At 38.6% G+C, this 15,070-nt stretch overlaps 1 protein-coding gene across 1 annotated transcript in view; it reads right to left on the bottom strand.

The window, feature by feature from the left end:
* Positions 1–15,070, bottom strand: part of LOC120719860 — a 36,719-nt gene that overhangs the window by 5,831 nt on the left and 15,818 nt on the right. Inside the window, exons 19-29 of the mRNA XM_040009395.1 lie at positions 11,312–11,482; positions 10,732–10,889; positions 10,506–10,646; positions 10,026–10,167; positions 9,667–9,818; positions 9,328–9,453; positions 8,741–8,930; positions 7,295–7,369; positions 6,027–6,155; positions 5,827–5,886; positions 5,624–5,740 (exon numbers count right to left, since the gene is read on the bottom strand). Of these exons, the coding sequence (XP_039865329.1) occupies positions 5,624–5,740; positions 5,827–5,886; positions 6,027–6,155; positions 7,295–7,369; positions 8,741–8,930; positions 9,328–9,453; positions 9,667–9,818; positions 10,026–10,167; positions 10,506–10,646; positions 10,732–10,889; positions 11,312–11,482 (1,461 nt within the window). The remainder of the gene's footprint in view (positions 1–5,623; positions 5,741–5,826; positions 5,887–6,026; positions 6,156–7,294; positions 7,370–8,740; positions 8,931–9,327; positions 9,454–9,666; positions 9,819–10,025; positions 10,168–10,505; positions 10,647–10,731; positions 10,890–11,311; positions 11,483–15,070) is intronic.

Genomic DNA, 15,070 nt, shown 5'->3' with positions numbered 1-15,070 from the left:
TCCTTGGGAATTCTTTAGGTTGGTCAGTAGCAGTGCTAATGAAAAGGGAGTGCGGAAGGATATGAAAATACACTTGGCAGTTGGAAGAACATCCATCACTTAGGCTTTTGTATTTTTTTTTAATAAAATAACTAGCATTTGTTCTAATAAGTTATCAGCCAGAAAAATGTACCACCGTAAAAGCGAGCTCTCAACTAGCTTCCTGTATTGTGGTTAGAGTGTAATGGTCAGTGGTTTTGTGGACTCATTTTGAGTTTTCTCACGATTACTATGAAGAGTTTTCAGTTTGTCTGTCATTTTTATTTTTTAAGTTTTGTAACAATAATAATAATAGTATCTAATCCCACTAACTGCATGTCTTTGGGCTGGGGAGGAAGCCAGAGTACCCAGAGAGAATGCACATGGGGAGAACATGCAAACTCCAGCTAAACCCCAGTTAGGTGGATTGCATTGGTGGATCTAAATTGTGATATTGTGATATGCGTGAATGTGAGTATGAATGTCTGTCTGCATCATTGTGTTGACTGGCAACCTGTTCAGATACCCTGCCTGTAACCCTATGGTAGTTGGGATAGGCTCCAGCACTCCAAACACACTATTAGGGATAAGTGGAGGAGAATGAATGGATGGATAATAAGAATAAGAATAAGAATAATAACTTACATTTGTATAGCACCTTTCAAGAAGGATGCTTTTCAAAAGAATATAAATAAACAAAAGTATAGAAATAAAGAAAAAAAAGGACTAGTTTAATAGTTTTGTTTGTTGGTTGATGATTTTTTTGCTCTCTGAGCTCCATTACTTTCTTACTGTTCCTCGCTTTATATTCTGGTAAAGTCTCTGTATTAGGTGTTTTCCTGTTTAGTTGGTTCCTATTTTAAGTAGTTGATAGTCGTTTGTGTCGTGTGCCTACAATTTACTTTCACTTTTGTTTATGGACTTTTCTACAACCATATTATTAAAACCATGTTTTTGAGTTCAATTAAGGCTGTTTTTTTATCTGCATTTGGATTCAAATTCTTTGGAACTGGGTTGGATTAAGGATATGCAGCAAGGATATTAAGGATATGCTCAAACATCTGCAGCAAATATGTGCTGTTGTCATGAGAATATGAATGGACTAAAATCTCTGAGAAATGTTTCCAGCATCTTGCTGAATCTATCTCATAAAGAGTTATGGAAGCAAAAGGGGATCCAACAAGGCATAGAGTTTTAAAAGACTTAAATAAAAAAATTTCCATCTGTGATGGAGCATGATTTAATTGTGAAACTGTGATTGTGCAACAGCTGAGCGCATGGTCTGAGGTGCTCTTGACTCAACCTGTCTGTGTTGTTACACTTTCTGCCAATCAAATAAAGGTACATAACTGCATCTAAGAGTAGGGGGGTGTGGGGCAGGGTGGGGGTGGGGGTGTGGGTCTGTCTTCTTTGGACTATTACTGCCAGAAGAAGAGGCCAAAAGCTGTGCCAGCAGAGCAAAACACTCCATCTGTTCCCCAGTGACATCCTAATGATACCCAGTCCAAATTTATTCTCTCGGTTAGTTTAACTGTTAAACTGGCCGTATTTCTGGGCTACTCTAACAAGCTTACCAGCTCACAGCAGTAGACACCTATTTATATTTATCAAGAGAATTAAAGTCGACAGATGTCAACACAGTCACTATGCAAGAAACACCTCCTGGATGCACTGTCACGCATTTTCACTCATGTATCCTGGGGTCATCAGGTGTTTCGGGTCTCGCAACTTGATACACCCTTGCTCAGGCAACCTGGTCTGCGGTGATCAGGCCCCGACTTGCACCATTAGCTACCCACAGATCAGCCCTCTGAAACCACAGCCACCTTGTGGCTTTCTCTGCTGCTTTGCTCACAGCCTGGATGGCCCTCTTCTTGGCTGCCCCAGACACATCCAGCCAGCACAGGACTTTGCAGAGTGATCGCCCTGCAAAACCCCTACAACCCACTTCTATGGGCTCATAGAAAGTCTTCCAGCTCCTTCCCCTGTACTCCTACACTAGTTCCTGGTATTTTGTGTGTTTCCTCTCGTTGGCCTCCTCGATCCCCTCTTCCCAGTTCCAGCATGATCAGATGTTTTGAGGCCTCAGAAATAATGATCATGTCTGGTCGGAGGGATATTTTTTCAATGTGCTGTGGGAACTTCAGCTGTTTACCCAGGTCAGCCTGAAGCTGCAAATTAGAGACGGTGTTGAGGAGGCTGGTTGTTAAATGTATGCGCACCTGGGGTTTCTCTCCAGCCTTAATGTAAGAGATTGCCTTCCTCGGAGCATGATGGTGGTCCTGATTGATGCTGACAGATGTGAACAGAGTCAAAGTTTGAATTGTGAAAGATTTTACATTTTTCTTTAAAGTGGGGAAGCACACGTGGAAGGCCGGTAATTCTCTCTACATGAGGAGCCTACTCTGCCCCCCACGCTACTCTCTCGAAACACAAACAAGAGGTCATGGAGAAGGATAATTCAAAAAACTGTTACATCGGTTCTTTTGAAACCGAGTCTGTCATCATGTGGCTGTCTCCATCAAGCTGCCATCAGGATTCAAAATACTTTCTATGCCTTACAGTCAAAGGCCACTCTTCAAGTCCTCTGTGTCTTCCTTATAACACCCTTCCACTTGCTGTGGTTATGTGCTGTCTGCTGCCATTGTGTGGGTGGAAGTGTAGCAGCTCAATGCAGCATAAGAATTGCAGCCCTTCTCTCTTGAATTTGCTCCAGAATGGAAAAATCAGTTTTTGTGAAAGACGAAAGTGTCAATAATTTTATTCTTTTTTCTCAAAGAGAGAATTGCACCTCAGTTTCATGGTTCTGTGTTTTCTTGATATAACAACACTAAAGATTCTGATTCTGATACAACAAAAGTCAGAGTGAAAAATGATGCAGTAAGTGAGTCCATTTTGTCGAAATTTCATTGAAGCTACTCATAAGTTTGGATGGCCCCCATGTGTTTGTATGCATGGCTGACAACATGAGGGCATGCTCCTTATAAGGTGTCCTGGGTTATTTCCTACCAGATCTGGCCTACGGCATTACAAAGCCTCTGGGCAGTCTAAGGTGCAACATGATAGCATCACACGAACTGAAACATAATCTCCCAGAGGTGTTGTATTGGATTTAGATTAGGGTGCAAGTGGGGGTACAAGCAGCATAACGTTCTCCACGGCCTCTCATGTCTGTCTTCATGCTCCGGGTCTTTCTTGGTGCCCTGCCAATTCAGCTATTGTATTGCAAATGCCAGTCAAGGCCCACGGTGCAGGACTGTGAACACTGGGACAACAGGACCCTCAGGGCAACCTCATGAAGTCTGTTTCTAATCATTTGGTCAGAGAAATTCATTCGTGGCCTGCAGAAGTTCACATTGTAGGGTCTGGCAATGCTCATGTGTAATACTTTATCTTTTATGAGTAACGAAAACAACAGTACACAGTATACAGAGTTCATGGTCGACTTAGCGACTGCAAGAAACCCAAGTCTTCTGAGCACAATATGGGCACGAATCATACTCCCACCACCTGTTTTTGGTTTTCATCAAACACAGTGCTGTGCATCATAGCCAAACATTTCTACTGAAACGTTGTGGTTTCTTCAGTTACAACATTTAAAACCTAAACCATGGCAGCTGGTTTTTAAACACATGACAGCAAAAACAGAGTGTAAGAATGAATTTTACTTTTTTCATATAACTGTCCACCGATATAACTAATTACTGTTTTAAATATTATTTATTCCTTGAATATACAACGAACATCAAAACAATATAAAAATGATCATTGTGCAGAACTACCTATTTCCAATTATATTATATTATATTATATTATATTATATTATATTATATTATATTATATTATAATCAAATGCATGTTTAAATCCAGAGGATTCTAACAGACTTATTATCTGATTTATATTCAAAATTAATAATCTAAATTGCAACACAGCCAGTAACAAAAACTTAAAAATGTAGGCGAGCAGAAAGTACAATATTATCAATCACAAAACACTGTTTAAGTAATGAACTTAGAAACTTAAAAACATATTTATTATAACATAATGCTGGAAACATATAGTTGTCCTTACAGAACCCGATAGGTGATGTAATGTCGTCATCATCTCTCTTTTTGCATTTCCTGTCCTCCTTTCTTTAAAATCCACTTGTCTGATCTCGGTGGCAGTGCCATTTCCTGTTGTCAGTACAGAGGGGGCTGCAGCTACCTATTCTTGTATGCAGATGTTTTCACACTTGCCTCTTTGAGTTCACACCCATTGCCTTTTCTCACGCTATATTTCTTCCAAGCCCACATACACAAACAGGTCTTGACGTAGTATTTATGATCATTTGTTTTCAGAAATAAGTACTATAGTGTCTTTTACAAATGCACATACCGACCACCCCTCCTCCTAACCAATAACACACACATCAGCAGCTTGCCACAGTGGTTAGGATAGAGATACTGCCTTTTCAGAAATAAGTATTGTAAGCTGGTACTAACGCACATAGCTGTGCTTATGTGGTAACCTCCATTTGTACCTCAATGGTTACTTTGGGTTGCACTTGACTTTATGTAGGTATGTGTGTGTCAAGCACCGCCATGCGCATGTCCCTTCTGGTATTAGCAAATACACTTCCTTCTTCTAGTATAGTCCTGTGATCCATTTTACCTAATGTATGTTATTATTCACTAAATGTACTTATTGTACTACAGTCTGTGATCTTCTTTTGTCTTTGCCTGTCCTCCTGTAATGCACTCCTGTACTTCGCAGCTCTAAGTCTCAGATCCTCTTTAGGATGTTATCATGCAATGCCATCTGTTGACTGGCACCATAGTAAAGAAGCTCAGCTAGGCGCTGCACTATGAACCGAGTTTGATATCCATGATATACTTCTGTTATCTGTCAGTTACATGAAGGTGATTATCAACTTGATAGAACAACCCAAGCTTTTCCACAGAAACACAGCTGTTGTTAGCTAACAGCTAGCTAACCTTGATGTAAATACAACAAGCTTTGTTTTATGATCTTAAATAAAAGGTTATAGAATAATAAAATTGTTTAGAGTTTCTTTATAGTTATAACAATATCAATTTTGATGTCACAACGTTTCTGCAGAAGAGGTCTGATGGGAGTTTCTTAATTAAATGGTGTTGTCCTAGAAGCCAAACACACTAACATATGGAGAAAATCTCTCCCACCTGGGCTCCATTAAACAGCAACTAAAACACATGTGGGCATTGATGAAATCTTATCAATTGTTTAATATCAACCTACCCGAGTCACATTATCTGTAACATTTTAGATAAAATATGTGACACACTAGCTAGATGCACAGCAATGATCCAAATGATCTGCACATCTTATTCTTCAAACATGATGTTTGATTCATCTAAAAATATCTAGCTACCACCTGAGCCACGCACACATGCATAAAAACTTCATTTATAGAGTTTACCTTTCTGATTAAAATCAGTTAAAGATTAGCTTTCATCTCTTCAGTGCTTGAATGTCTATAAATTACAGTTAATGATTATGCTATCTAAAAGTGTCCTAATGTGAGCTGCTGCATACAGTTGGTGACTGTAATCGAAACAAAAAACTCAAATGTTTCCAACTTACTCGCTAGCTCTCCTGCAAGAAGCCCTGCCTTGGAGGCCCAACCCTTTAGCTGCAGCTCCACACCCTTCAACAGCTGGAACAGAGGAGAGAGCTCCAGCAGCCTTGTCCACTCCTCCTCTAAGAAACAAAGAATGGATGACAGTTGGTATGTCTTATCCCTTGAACATTTAAACTGTCCTATTATGGCATCATATCATAAATACCTGGAACTTTGGGAACAGTGATGTGTGTCGACTGAGTGGATTCTTTCATATGCTGGCTCTCTGTATGAGTAAATTAAAACATAATTGTTATTATTTTGTGACCATTTTTAATTCACCTTCTGACTGAAAAATTTTAAAAGGAAGTTGTTAGCATTCTCTGATCTGTGTAGTATGAGGTCAGTATGTGTGCTCTGTCTCACCCTGGGAGTGAATGCCAGAAGATCCAGTTTGTCTCTGCGAGTTGTGTGTCACTGCCGAGCTGGCTTGTAGCCCGGTGTCCTGGGATTGAGCAATGTTCCCAGTCTCCCTGAAAGACTGGGTTGAGATTCCTTTGAGAACGCACAAAGAAACGTGTTGAACCATGTATTTACGCTGCAGAGGTTTAATATGCAAGTTGCTTGCACATTATCTCAGGGTGTGAAAGAAAGCAAAAATGAAATCCTGACTAAAAAAGCAAGAATATTATTAGCGAAGATGAAAAGGCCACAAAAATTACTGATAAACCCTCAGTTGACTTCACCTTTGTGTGAACACATTGCTGATGTTCGGGTAAGGGACGCCTGATAAGGATCTGGTAAACTAAACTTGCTTCATAGAAATACCCCAAGTTAATATTTGGACACAGCAATCAAATACAGTCACAGGAATTAAGACTATTTGTTCTCTTCTTTAAAACTCCTTAGGTTTTAATTAGTTGTTTTTTCCTCGTGCATTGTATGGTATTGCTATGAAAGCATCGGGGGGGTTGTGTATCATTCCTAACCCTGGACATAATATGTTTAAATAGAATGACCCATGTTTGTCTCTCGCGCCCTCTGTTCTGTTCTGTGTCTTATTGTGTGTGTCTCATGTTTCCTGTTTTGTTTTGATAGTTCCTTGTTCAGTGTATTCAGTTTTGCTTCCTCTCTGTCCCATTATGTTAGGTCTGATCCAGCTGTTTCTCATTCCCTTGTTACCCTGAGTTTTTTGTCTTTCTCTGTTGTCACACCCTCCCACATTGCTGTGGGTTCTCCATTGTTCCTTGTGTTTTCAAGCTTTCTCCCTAGCTCCTTGTCCTGGTTCTTGTTTTTGTTCCTAGTTCCTTGTTCTCAGTTTCCAGTTTTAAGTTTTGTTTTCATGTATTTAGAGTGTTTTGTTTCGAGTCTTGCGTTTTGGTCCAACTCCTACGTGCTGCACAGCATCTCATGACATCCATACCATATACATAGGCTTAAAATAAAAAATTAAATAAAATAAATACAAAATCGAAGGGGAAACCATGACAAGTGACCTACACAATATGTTGTTTGCTCAATAAACATTTTATTATCTTAGTGTTTTCTCTTTTGGGGCAAAGATTACTCCGAAACTTAGCCAGCAGGTACATTTGTTTCACTGCTTTAAATGCTTTAATGTGCTTTTTGGCATATTGAACATATTTGTATGCTTATATGCATTATTTCTACATATACACTCATATGGCACATACCTTTCACGACAGGCACGGAGGCTGTCCAGACTCTAGATGCACTCTCCAAACCATATTCCTGCTTTGTTGACAAACCTAAAACATTAAAAATCTAACTTTAGAAGTCTGTACATTTTTGAAATATGACACAGTTTTCATAATTTTCCCACTGTACGCCATCACAGAGGATTTTTAAACTAAAGGATCAGGATTAACAAAAGTATAGTTTTAGTTATTTAAGAATTAAAGCAATTTTTGTACATGGCTTGCCCCCACCCCACTCCAGGTCATGTGAGGCCTGCTATTCCCTAACTCTCGGTTCCAAACAGATGATACAAGGGGACCAGCATTAGAGAAGAAACTAAAAAAAACAAAAGAAATTCTCACAGAGGCAGTAAAAACTTTAAGAGTGTCCAGATCAATAATCTGGTACATTTTTTAGAAAAAAAGAACACACTGGTCAGCTCAGCAACACCAAAAGGCCAGAACCCCAACAAAAGACAACTAAAGTGAATGATGACCGAATTATTTCCATGGTTATTAAAAAAACAGGTCAAACAGCGATATGTAGCAGGAGGTACAGTAGATGTATCAGTATCAAATTCTACCGTTAAGAGATGCAAATACAGAGCAGAAGACTTTCATCAAGTATTCAAGTATTAAAAACTGATATTTAAAACTTTTATATAAATATATCTAATATTTAGTTTTCCAATCAAAAGTAATAATAAAGTAATAAAATAATTATTCAATTCAAAATTGGCAAGGCAAAATTACAAAAACTATTACACTGTCCAAAAAAGAACCCCTTCGGCCTAACTGTACTTTATATCATCTAGTTTGGTCTAGTCCCACGGTACGATTGTTTTATTTTTAACTTTTGCTGTGTTATTATTAAAGGTGTCAATTTTTATGTCTTGGAAATGTCCTTGAGTGTTTGAAATGCAGAAATATTATTTGTTATTATTGTTATTAACATAAAATGTTGATTTCATTGCTTGTTAAGTTCAACGTACTACTGAGAAATAAGGCTGTCTCAAAGGCCTCTGTTGTTTTGTAGAACATTTTTAAAATGTGGGAGTTAAAATAAACATGAGCTCTGGAGATTGTCATGATTGATTGTCTTGGGTTGTGGTCATGTGACCAGTCACAGGTGATTTAAGATCCCTGATTTAAGATGATGAAAAGCAGGTGTGCTCAAAATGTCACGCACTGCTAAGATACAGGAAATAAGTTGATAAGTTGAGTTCTGCAGTATGCTTTTTTGTGTCCTTATATTTTTTTTGGGCCCAGTACTTAACTCATATATTTGTGAGTGCATAGATGGTTTTTCTGTTTTATGCAAAGACTTTATATACAAACATCTTAAGCTGGCACATCCAATGGCATGGAGAAAAGCCAAAAATTGCCTTTATTTAACTGGAAACTGTGCTTTCTTCAGGGCAATCTGTAGTATATATTATGTACCAGAGATGTGCTGATTGCATGTGTTGGAGGAGAATCCAGCTGGCTGTTTTTCTTCAAGGAGCTGGTTCAGTCTCTCGAGCAGAGGCAAAGCCTTCTGCTGAAGCAAACCCATGATCTTCACATTCGGTTGGTATCCACTGTACTGCACCAGGCCATATTCCTTGAACCAAAACTTCCCACACAGTACAGCCTAGACAGTCGAGCAGAAAAAGATAACTGTTACGCAATCCAAGCATTTATACAACAAGAGTCCAATCTTAAACCAAGGCACCTCACTGTCTTACTTTTACCTTCTAGTTTACCTTGAAGACCTAGAAGGGTTGTTAAAATGACCCCACTGTACACTCCTACAAAGTTTTATCAAAGATTTATCAGAATTGATTTAAAAGTTTATGAGTTGCAAACTCTACCAGCAAAGCCATAACTTTGATGGTGAAGAGATTAAGCTTGCTTTCACCTCACTTTGGCTGTTTACTAAAGGTTCAAACAAAACAGAGAGCAAAATAAAAGATAAAAATATCTGTTCTGTTTTCTGCTATTTTTATTTCTTTTAAGGGGTTTATTTATATTCAGTGTTCTTTATTCACCTGAGCAGTGTCTGCACGGAGCAGCGAAAGGTGTCTGACAAAGTGAAGTGGATTAAGAGCGGCCTCCAATTCAGTCTGTCTGGAACAACACTGCTCCACCAGCTCTCTCTGTCTCAGCTCTCTGTCCTGCAGGAAAAATAATGATAGCCTTGTTATTTACAGTGTTAGAGAGTGCTTTTCACAGCAAAGAGCTGGCGTTAAAGTTTAACTACAAGACGTTCCAAACCTCTCTATACCATACATTTTTTACTGCTGGCATAAAAGAGGAAGTGGCCTAACGGTGTCACTCATTTACACAGCTGAAGTGATAGCAATAAACCATAAAGCAACTGTTCTTACTGTAGCATGAATGTTTGTAGACCAATCTCCTGCCTGTGCCATCCATTTTTCCTGTTCCTCCTGCAGCTGATCCATATACATGTCCAATTTATCAAGGCCAGAGAGGAGCTCTGAATGCCAAACACACTGCTGATCCCATTCCTCCTCATCACCTGTTCCCACAGATGGAGAAACATAAGCTTAAATGCCTGCCAAACCAAATAAAAAGAAAAATAATATTTTAATTAATTAGTGTGCTGTGAGACACTGGCAAGAAACCACTCTCCTTTGGAAAGCTATGAATATAAGTGCACTGCAGGTCATGACTATAATTTCCTTCGTGCTTTCATTCACTCCTACCAGCTTGCCAAATAATTGACCTAACGTGAGGATGTGCAGAACAAGTGGAGGCAGGATCAGAGCCAAGCGGGAGTGCTGAGCTGCTCTCCTCTGGGCCTCTGTCTGTGCTGAATCCTGCAGCTCCATGGCTGCTTCCCTCAGCTGCTTCCCAGACCACTGGGCCTGAAACAGAGTACAGACACTGTGAATGAGAAAAAGATGCACATATTTGCACAATGACACTAAAAAGCCAAATGCATGCACATATCCCCATTCTAAGGTGCAGAGAACAGACACACACTTTCATATCTTCATGTAGAGGAACATTGAGGAGGAACAACATTTTCACTTGCAGTGCAGGGAAAGAAATTGAAAACTTTATTTTCCAGTGTTTGCTCCCGATTCATTTGCATTATTTGTAAATGTTAAAACAGCCCAACCCCTTTGAATTTCTTGCTCTATACTTCGAGTTAAGGCTCTATAAGATATTTAGAACCAGAAAGGAAACCGCTCCTGCTGACCTGATAAGAGTTTACGTCTGTGACTCTAAAGAAACACTGGGACAGAGTCGAGTCCAGATCAGTTAGAATATCTTCCTCCCGCTGCCTCTGCTGCTGCCAGTAACCGTTTCGCACACACACCTCTCTTTGAAGTGCCTCCACCTGGCAGGAAGAAACAAAAATATATATATCATATCAGATATCACATCAGAAGAGGGGGGCATTTGTGAAAACATCTATCTGTTACCTGCACACTGTCAGTTTGCTCTCTAATCATTAACCAGTAGGAAGATGTAACTGGCACAACATTTTTTCTAGATGCATCCAGCCTTGCCCCGACGACTGGGGCCAACAGCCCTGTCACTGGGTCAACCGTCTGAGATCCATAACGGATCGCCACCAGTCCTGTGAAGTATAACAGCATCAGTAAGCAGAACTTCCACAATTCTGTAATGTTTAACAGAATTTAATTGGAGATCTTTTAACTGAAATTTCCTGAGTAGGACTAAACTTCAAACGCTCCTGTGCCAGTTCTTGGTTTAGATACGATTCACCTGCACTACAAGCTGTTAGTTCTCATTCTCACCCTTCTTTTTTCAATTAATTCCTCTGTCATTAGTACATGGGGATCCGCCAGGCCCGGGAGCTGCTGCCAGTCTCCTCTGAAGCCTTCCCCAAACTGCAGCCTCAGTTCATACTCACGCCACCTGCCATTATCTCCTAGACATGCTATCAAATCTAAATTAGGATGCAGTCCTAGCTAGTGAAAAGCCAATTAGACAAGATTAGGTTTTATACTATATATCAAAAGCATGTTTTCACAATACCTTTTCCATTTGGGTCCTCCATGGTCCCTGCCAGTGGTATTGTTTTCCCAGAAACAAGATCAGTCTGAAATCCCAGGATCGGTACACTAAGGCCAGATCCTAAAGGATCAGGATACTCCACCCCTAGCAAAGCCGGTACACATATATCTGAACCTGGCAGAGGCATCTCTCCTGGTATGAACAAAACAGGAGCGTGTTATAGAAGAAGAAACAAATGCAATCATTCAAGTTCTGTCAACTAACATATTTCTATCAAGGGTTTTTAACCAGTGTTAAAAAGAATGAATTTTTACATTCATTACACATAAATGCAGACAAAACCTTTTTTAAATGAAACATGATCATGATTTCTCGAAACATCTTACAAAACATGTTAAACATGATGAGAAGTGAACCTAATCACCTTAATGATTATCAAGGAAAAAAGGTCAAACACTGCAGTTGTGGCAACTACAATGGGAAAGTCAAAGAAACTCACTGAAGATCTACAAAAAACTGTAGATTTATATAAGTTTATATATAAATCTACAGTTTATATCTACAGCAGCTGTAGATTCCAAGACTTCAACAACTGTAGACACAAACAATTGTACATAAGAGGAAATAAAACAGCTCCACCCAGAGGAAATTGGTTTGTTCAGGAACCACAAAGGCTCAACCAAACTCAGCCATGAACTGGAAACTTCTGGGACACCAGCATAACTGTTTCCAGTCAATCACAGTGGTGGTAGCATCATGCTGTGGGGTTGTTTTGCTGTCAGTGGTACTGGTACATTGCGCAAAGTGGATGAAATATTGAAGGATGGTTACTTCAAATTCTTTAACTTCACCTTAAATCAACAGCTAGGTGGTTGAAACACGAGGGAATATGTATATATTTGAGTCTGAATACATTTTTGACAATGTGTGGATGTCAAAGGCCAATTCTTGTTTTTTAAAGTTATTAAAAATGTATGCTGTATAATAGTTCTACTGTGGAAAAGGAAAAATTGAAAAAAATAATTAAAAATGCCTAAGTACCATGTTATTCGAAAGTTTACATAAACTTCTGACCACAACTGTTTATCGATATTGAAATCCATGCCATAAAGTTCCCAGTGCACAGTTTCTGTGCTGATGTTAATGTCAGAGAAGGTTTGGAGCTGTGCAGTTATTGAGCGAGCAGTAAGTAGCTCACCACTTAAAGACCTCGTTCTGTAAGTTGACATGGTCTGACACTTCATGACTGTGTTGTTGTGGTTGTGGTACACTAATGCCACTTACAGTTTGTCATGTCTAGGGGGGAAGAAATGTCTTGTTGCAACCCGTTAATGTAAACTACTCAAATTCAGTGAACTCTTTATAAAATCCCATTCTTTTATTAGCATTTTTGTAGGTGCTTCGTTTTATGGAGCTGTGAGTGTGGGACTGAAAAACATCTGAATTCAAAGATTAACATGTAAACGTCAAAACTCTATGCAAAGCCTTTCTGGGATTTCTTAATACGTGTAGTTTCCTATTGTGCAGGAAACTGTTTAACTCCCTCACAAAGGCTGCCTTTTGGTTTTTGGCCTAACACTCTCTCTGGTTACCAATCAGCTATTTCTAATTACTTTGTACTACTGGAGAAACACGTTTCCATGCCTGCAGGAGACTGTAATGCAAACTATGTAAATCAAAACTGGATTATTTCTGGCTCTTGTGCATACTGAATTATAAATGTGCTTTATCTGCAGCTAAGGTAATATGTTTCTTTTACATAACCAATAGCAACAAAAGGTCAAGCATACTTCTCGGCGCAGCAGCCAAATTTAGCTTAGAGGTTTAACATTACTTAGGTTAACTAGAGGTTTGCCTGTCTGCTGTAAAAAGTTAAATGTCTCTTAATTTCCAGTTAAAAAAAAACAAAACAGACACTGGCCATTAAACTAACAGTCACTTTCATTTCTCAAATTGTGAAAAATCTGTTATGTTTGATTCTAACCGTTCTCTAATAATCAACACATGAACGATATCACCAAAACACTTTTTCATAAGTTTTTTTAGGTCAAGGTTTTTTTAATTCAGGTTGTTTTCGGTGTCGGAAAAAGGTCATATGAAAAAAGTGAGGCATGAGTCATTCTCCTTGGGCTAATGACTCATTTCCAAAAGCCATATTACGCTTCAAATTTTATGGGTTATTAACGTTGTTCCACTAAGGAGGAGCCAATAACTGAAAGATGTACTCAGTCCTTAGCAAATGCTTTGTGTTTTATTTATTTATATATATATATATATGTGTGTGTGTGTGTGTGTGTGTGTGTGTGTGTGTGTGTGTGTGTGTGTGTGTGTGTGTGTGTGTGTGTGTGTGTGTGTGTGTGCAATATCTGCTTTGTTTTATTTATCTGTTTATTTATTTGTTTGTTTGTTTTTTTGAGACAGGCTCCTTGTGATATATAAAGGTCGTGTAAAAAAAAAAAAAAACAACTTTAACTTAGTAAATGTCATTGTCCTGGAGCTCTTCTTCACTTCCAAAACCTAATTTACACTTTGAAAACAGACATGGACAGACAAATTACCCATGAAATGTTTCTCCTTTGTTTTCAGCAGCAGTAGATATTTACTCACTTTTTATAGAAACACCCAAAAAGCAAATCAAATGGTGTGCATATTCCCATGTGCAATACGATAAATAAAATGGCTACAGCTTCCTGTTTTCAAAAGCATGGACTTTGAGGGGTGTGTATCACAATGGGCTGTGCAAAAATAAACGTGGGTTGAACAAGATTCATTTTATGCATCTATAATTTTGAATTGAGTGTGACTCAGGCACCCCGCACCTTGCAAACCTATGATTCACACCACCACCATTAGTTCATATTTGTGACATGATGGTAGGGATGATTCACACCACTAACAACAGTTCGCAGTTATATGAAGTAATTTGTCACAGAAGAAAAAGTGTGACAATGTGAATTGTATTGCCTGTGTGACATTAACCCCTGGTGGGACAAAGGGTTATCAGAATTCAAGTTTTTCCTAATTAATAAATCAAAGAAACCTTCTTTCTTACTGTTGTTTTGTCAAGATTCAATTCTACTCCATTACAAATTACTGGTAACAAATTGAAAAAAAAAAACTACTATGTTATTTTTTGCATTATTTTTTTGGACACTTTTACTTCTATGATTATCAAAGTTCCGAACTATACTCTCATGCATTTTAAGTATGAATACACTATTATGATGATACCTTTAAAATCAACAGTTCCCTGTTAATGGTGCCAATTAATATCCACACCATTGATTTTTGCAGTAAATACATTAGGCTTTGCATGTCTCTGTGTTCTACTTCTACTAATGTGCAACACTTTTCTGCTTTGGTGATTTTGACCTCAGTCTTAAAAGTAGGTTAGCTCATGAGTTTCATTTTGCACACTTGGGGAAATCCAAGCTGTGGAGTCTAAATAACCTTTGACTTGTTTTCACATTTACAGTTTATGTAAATCTTCTTTGTATTTGCTCCCACTTTATCTCTCAGTTTCATTTTCCCCTGACATGCAATTATGAGATATTTCTCTTCACTGCTACGCTGACGATACTCTGGTGCAGCTGGGTGTTAAAGCCTGTGACCTTAGCATGCTGAGATCACTAAATGACTCACAAGATTATATCAAAAACAGAATGTCTCAGAAATTTTCTGCAGCTTAATTATATCAGGAAATAAATCCTGTGTTTTGCTGACTCCCTGATGGATCACATTAAGCCCCCTACAAACAATCATAGGTATTGCTTTGATTGT

This window comes from Simochromis diagramma, unplaced genomic scaffold (genome assembly GCF_900408965.1).
Source record: "Simochromis diagramma unplaced genomic scaffold, fSimDia1.1 OVJJ01000344.1, whole genome shotgun sequence".
Classification (NCBI taxonomy): domain Eukaryota; kingdom Metazoa; phylum Chordata; class Actinopteri; order Cichliformes; family Cichlidae; genus Simochromis; species Simochromis diagramma.
Note: the sequence above shows the minus strand (reverse complement) of the source record. Positions and strands in the feature narration are given on the sequence as shown.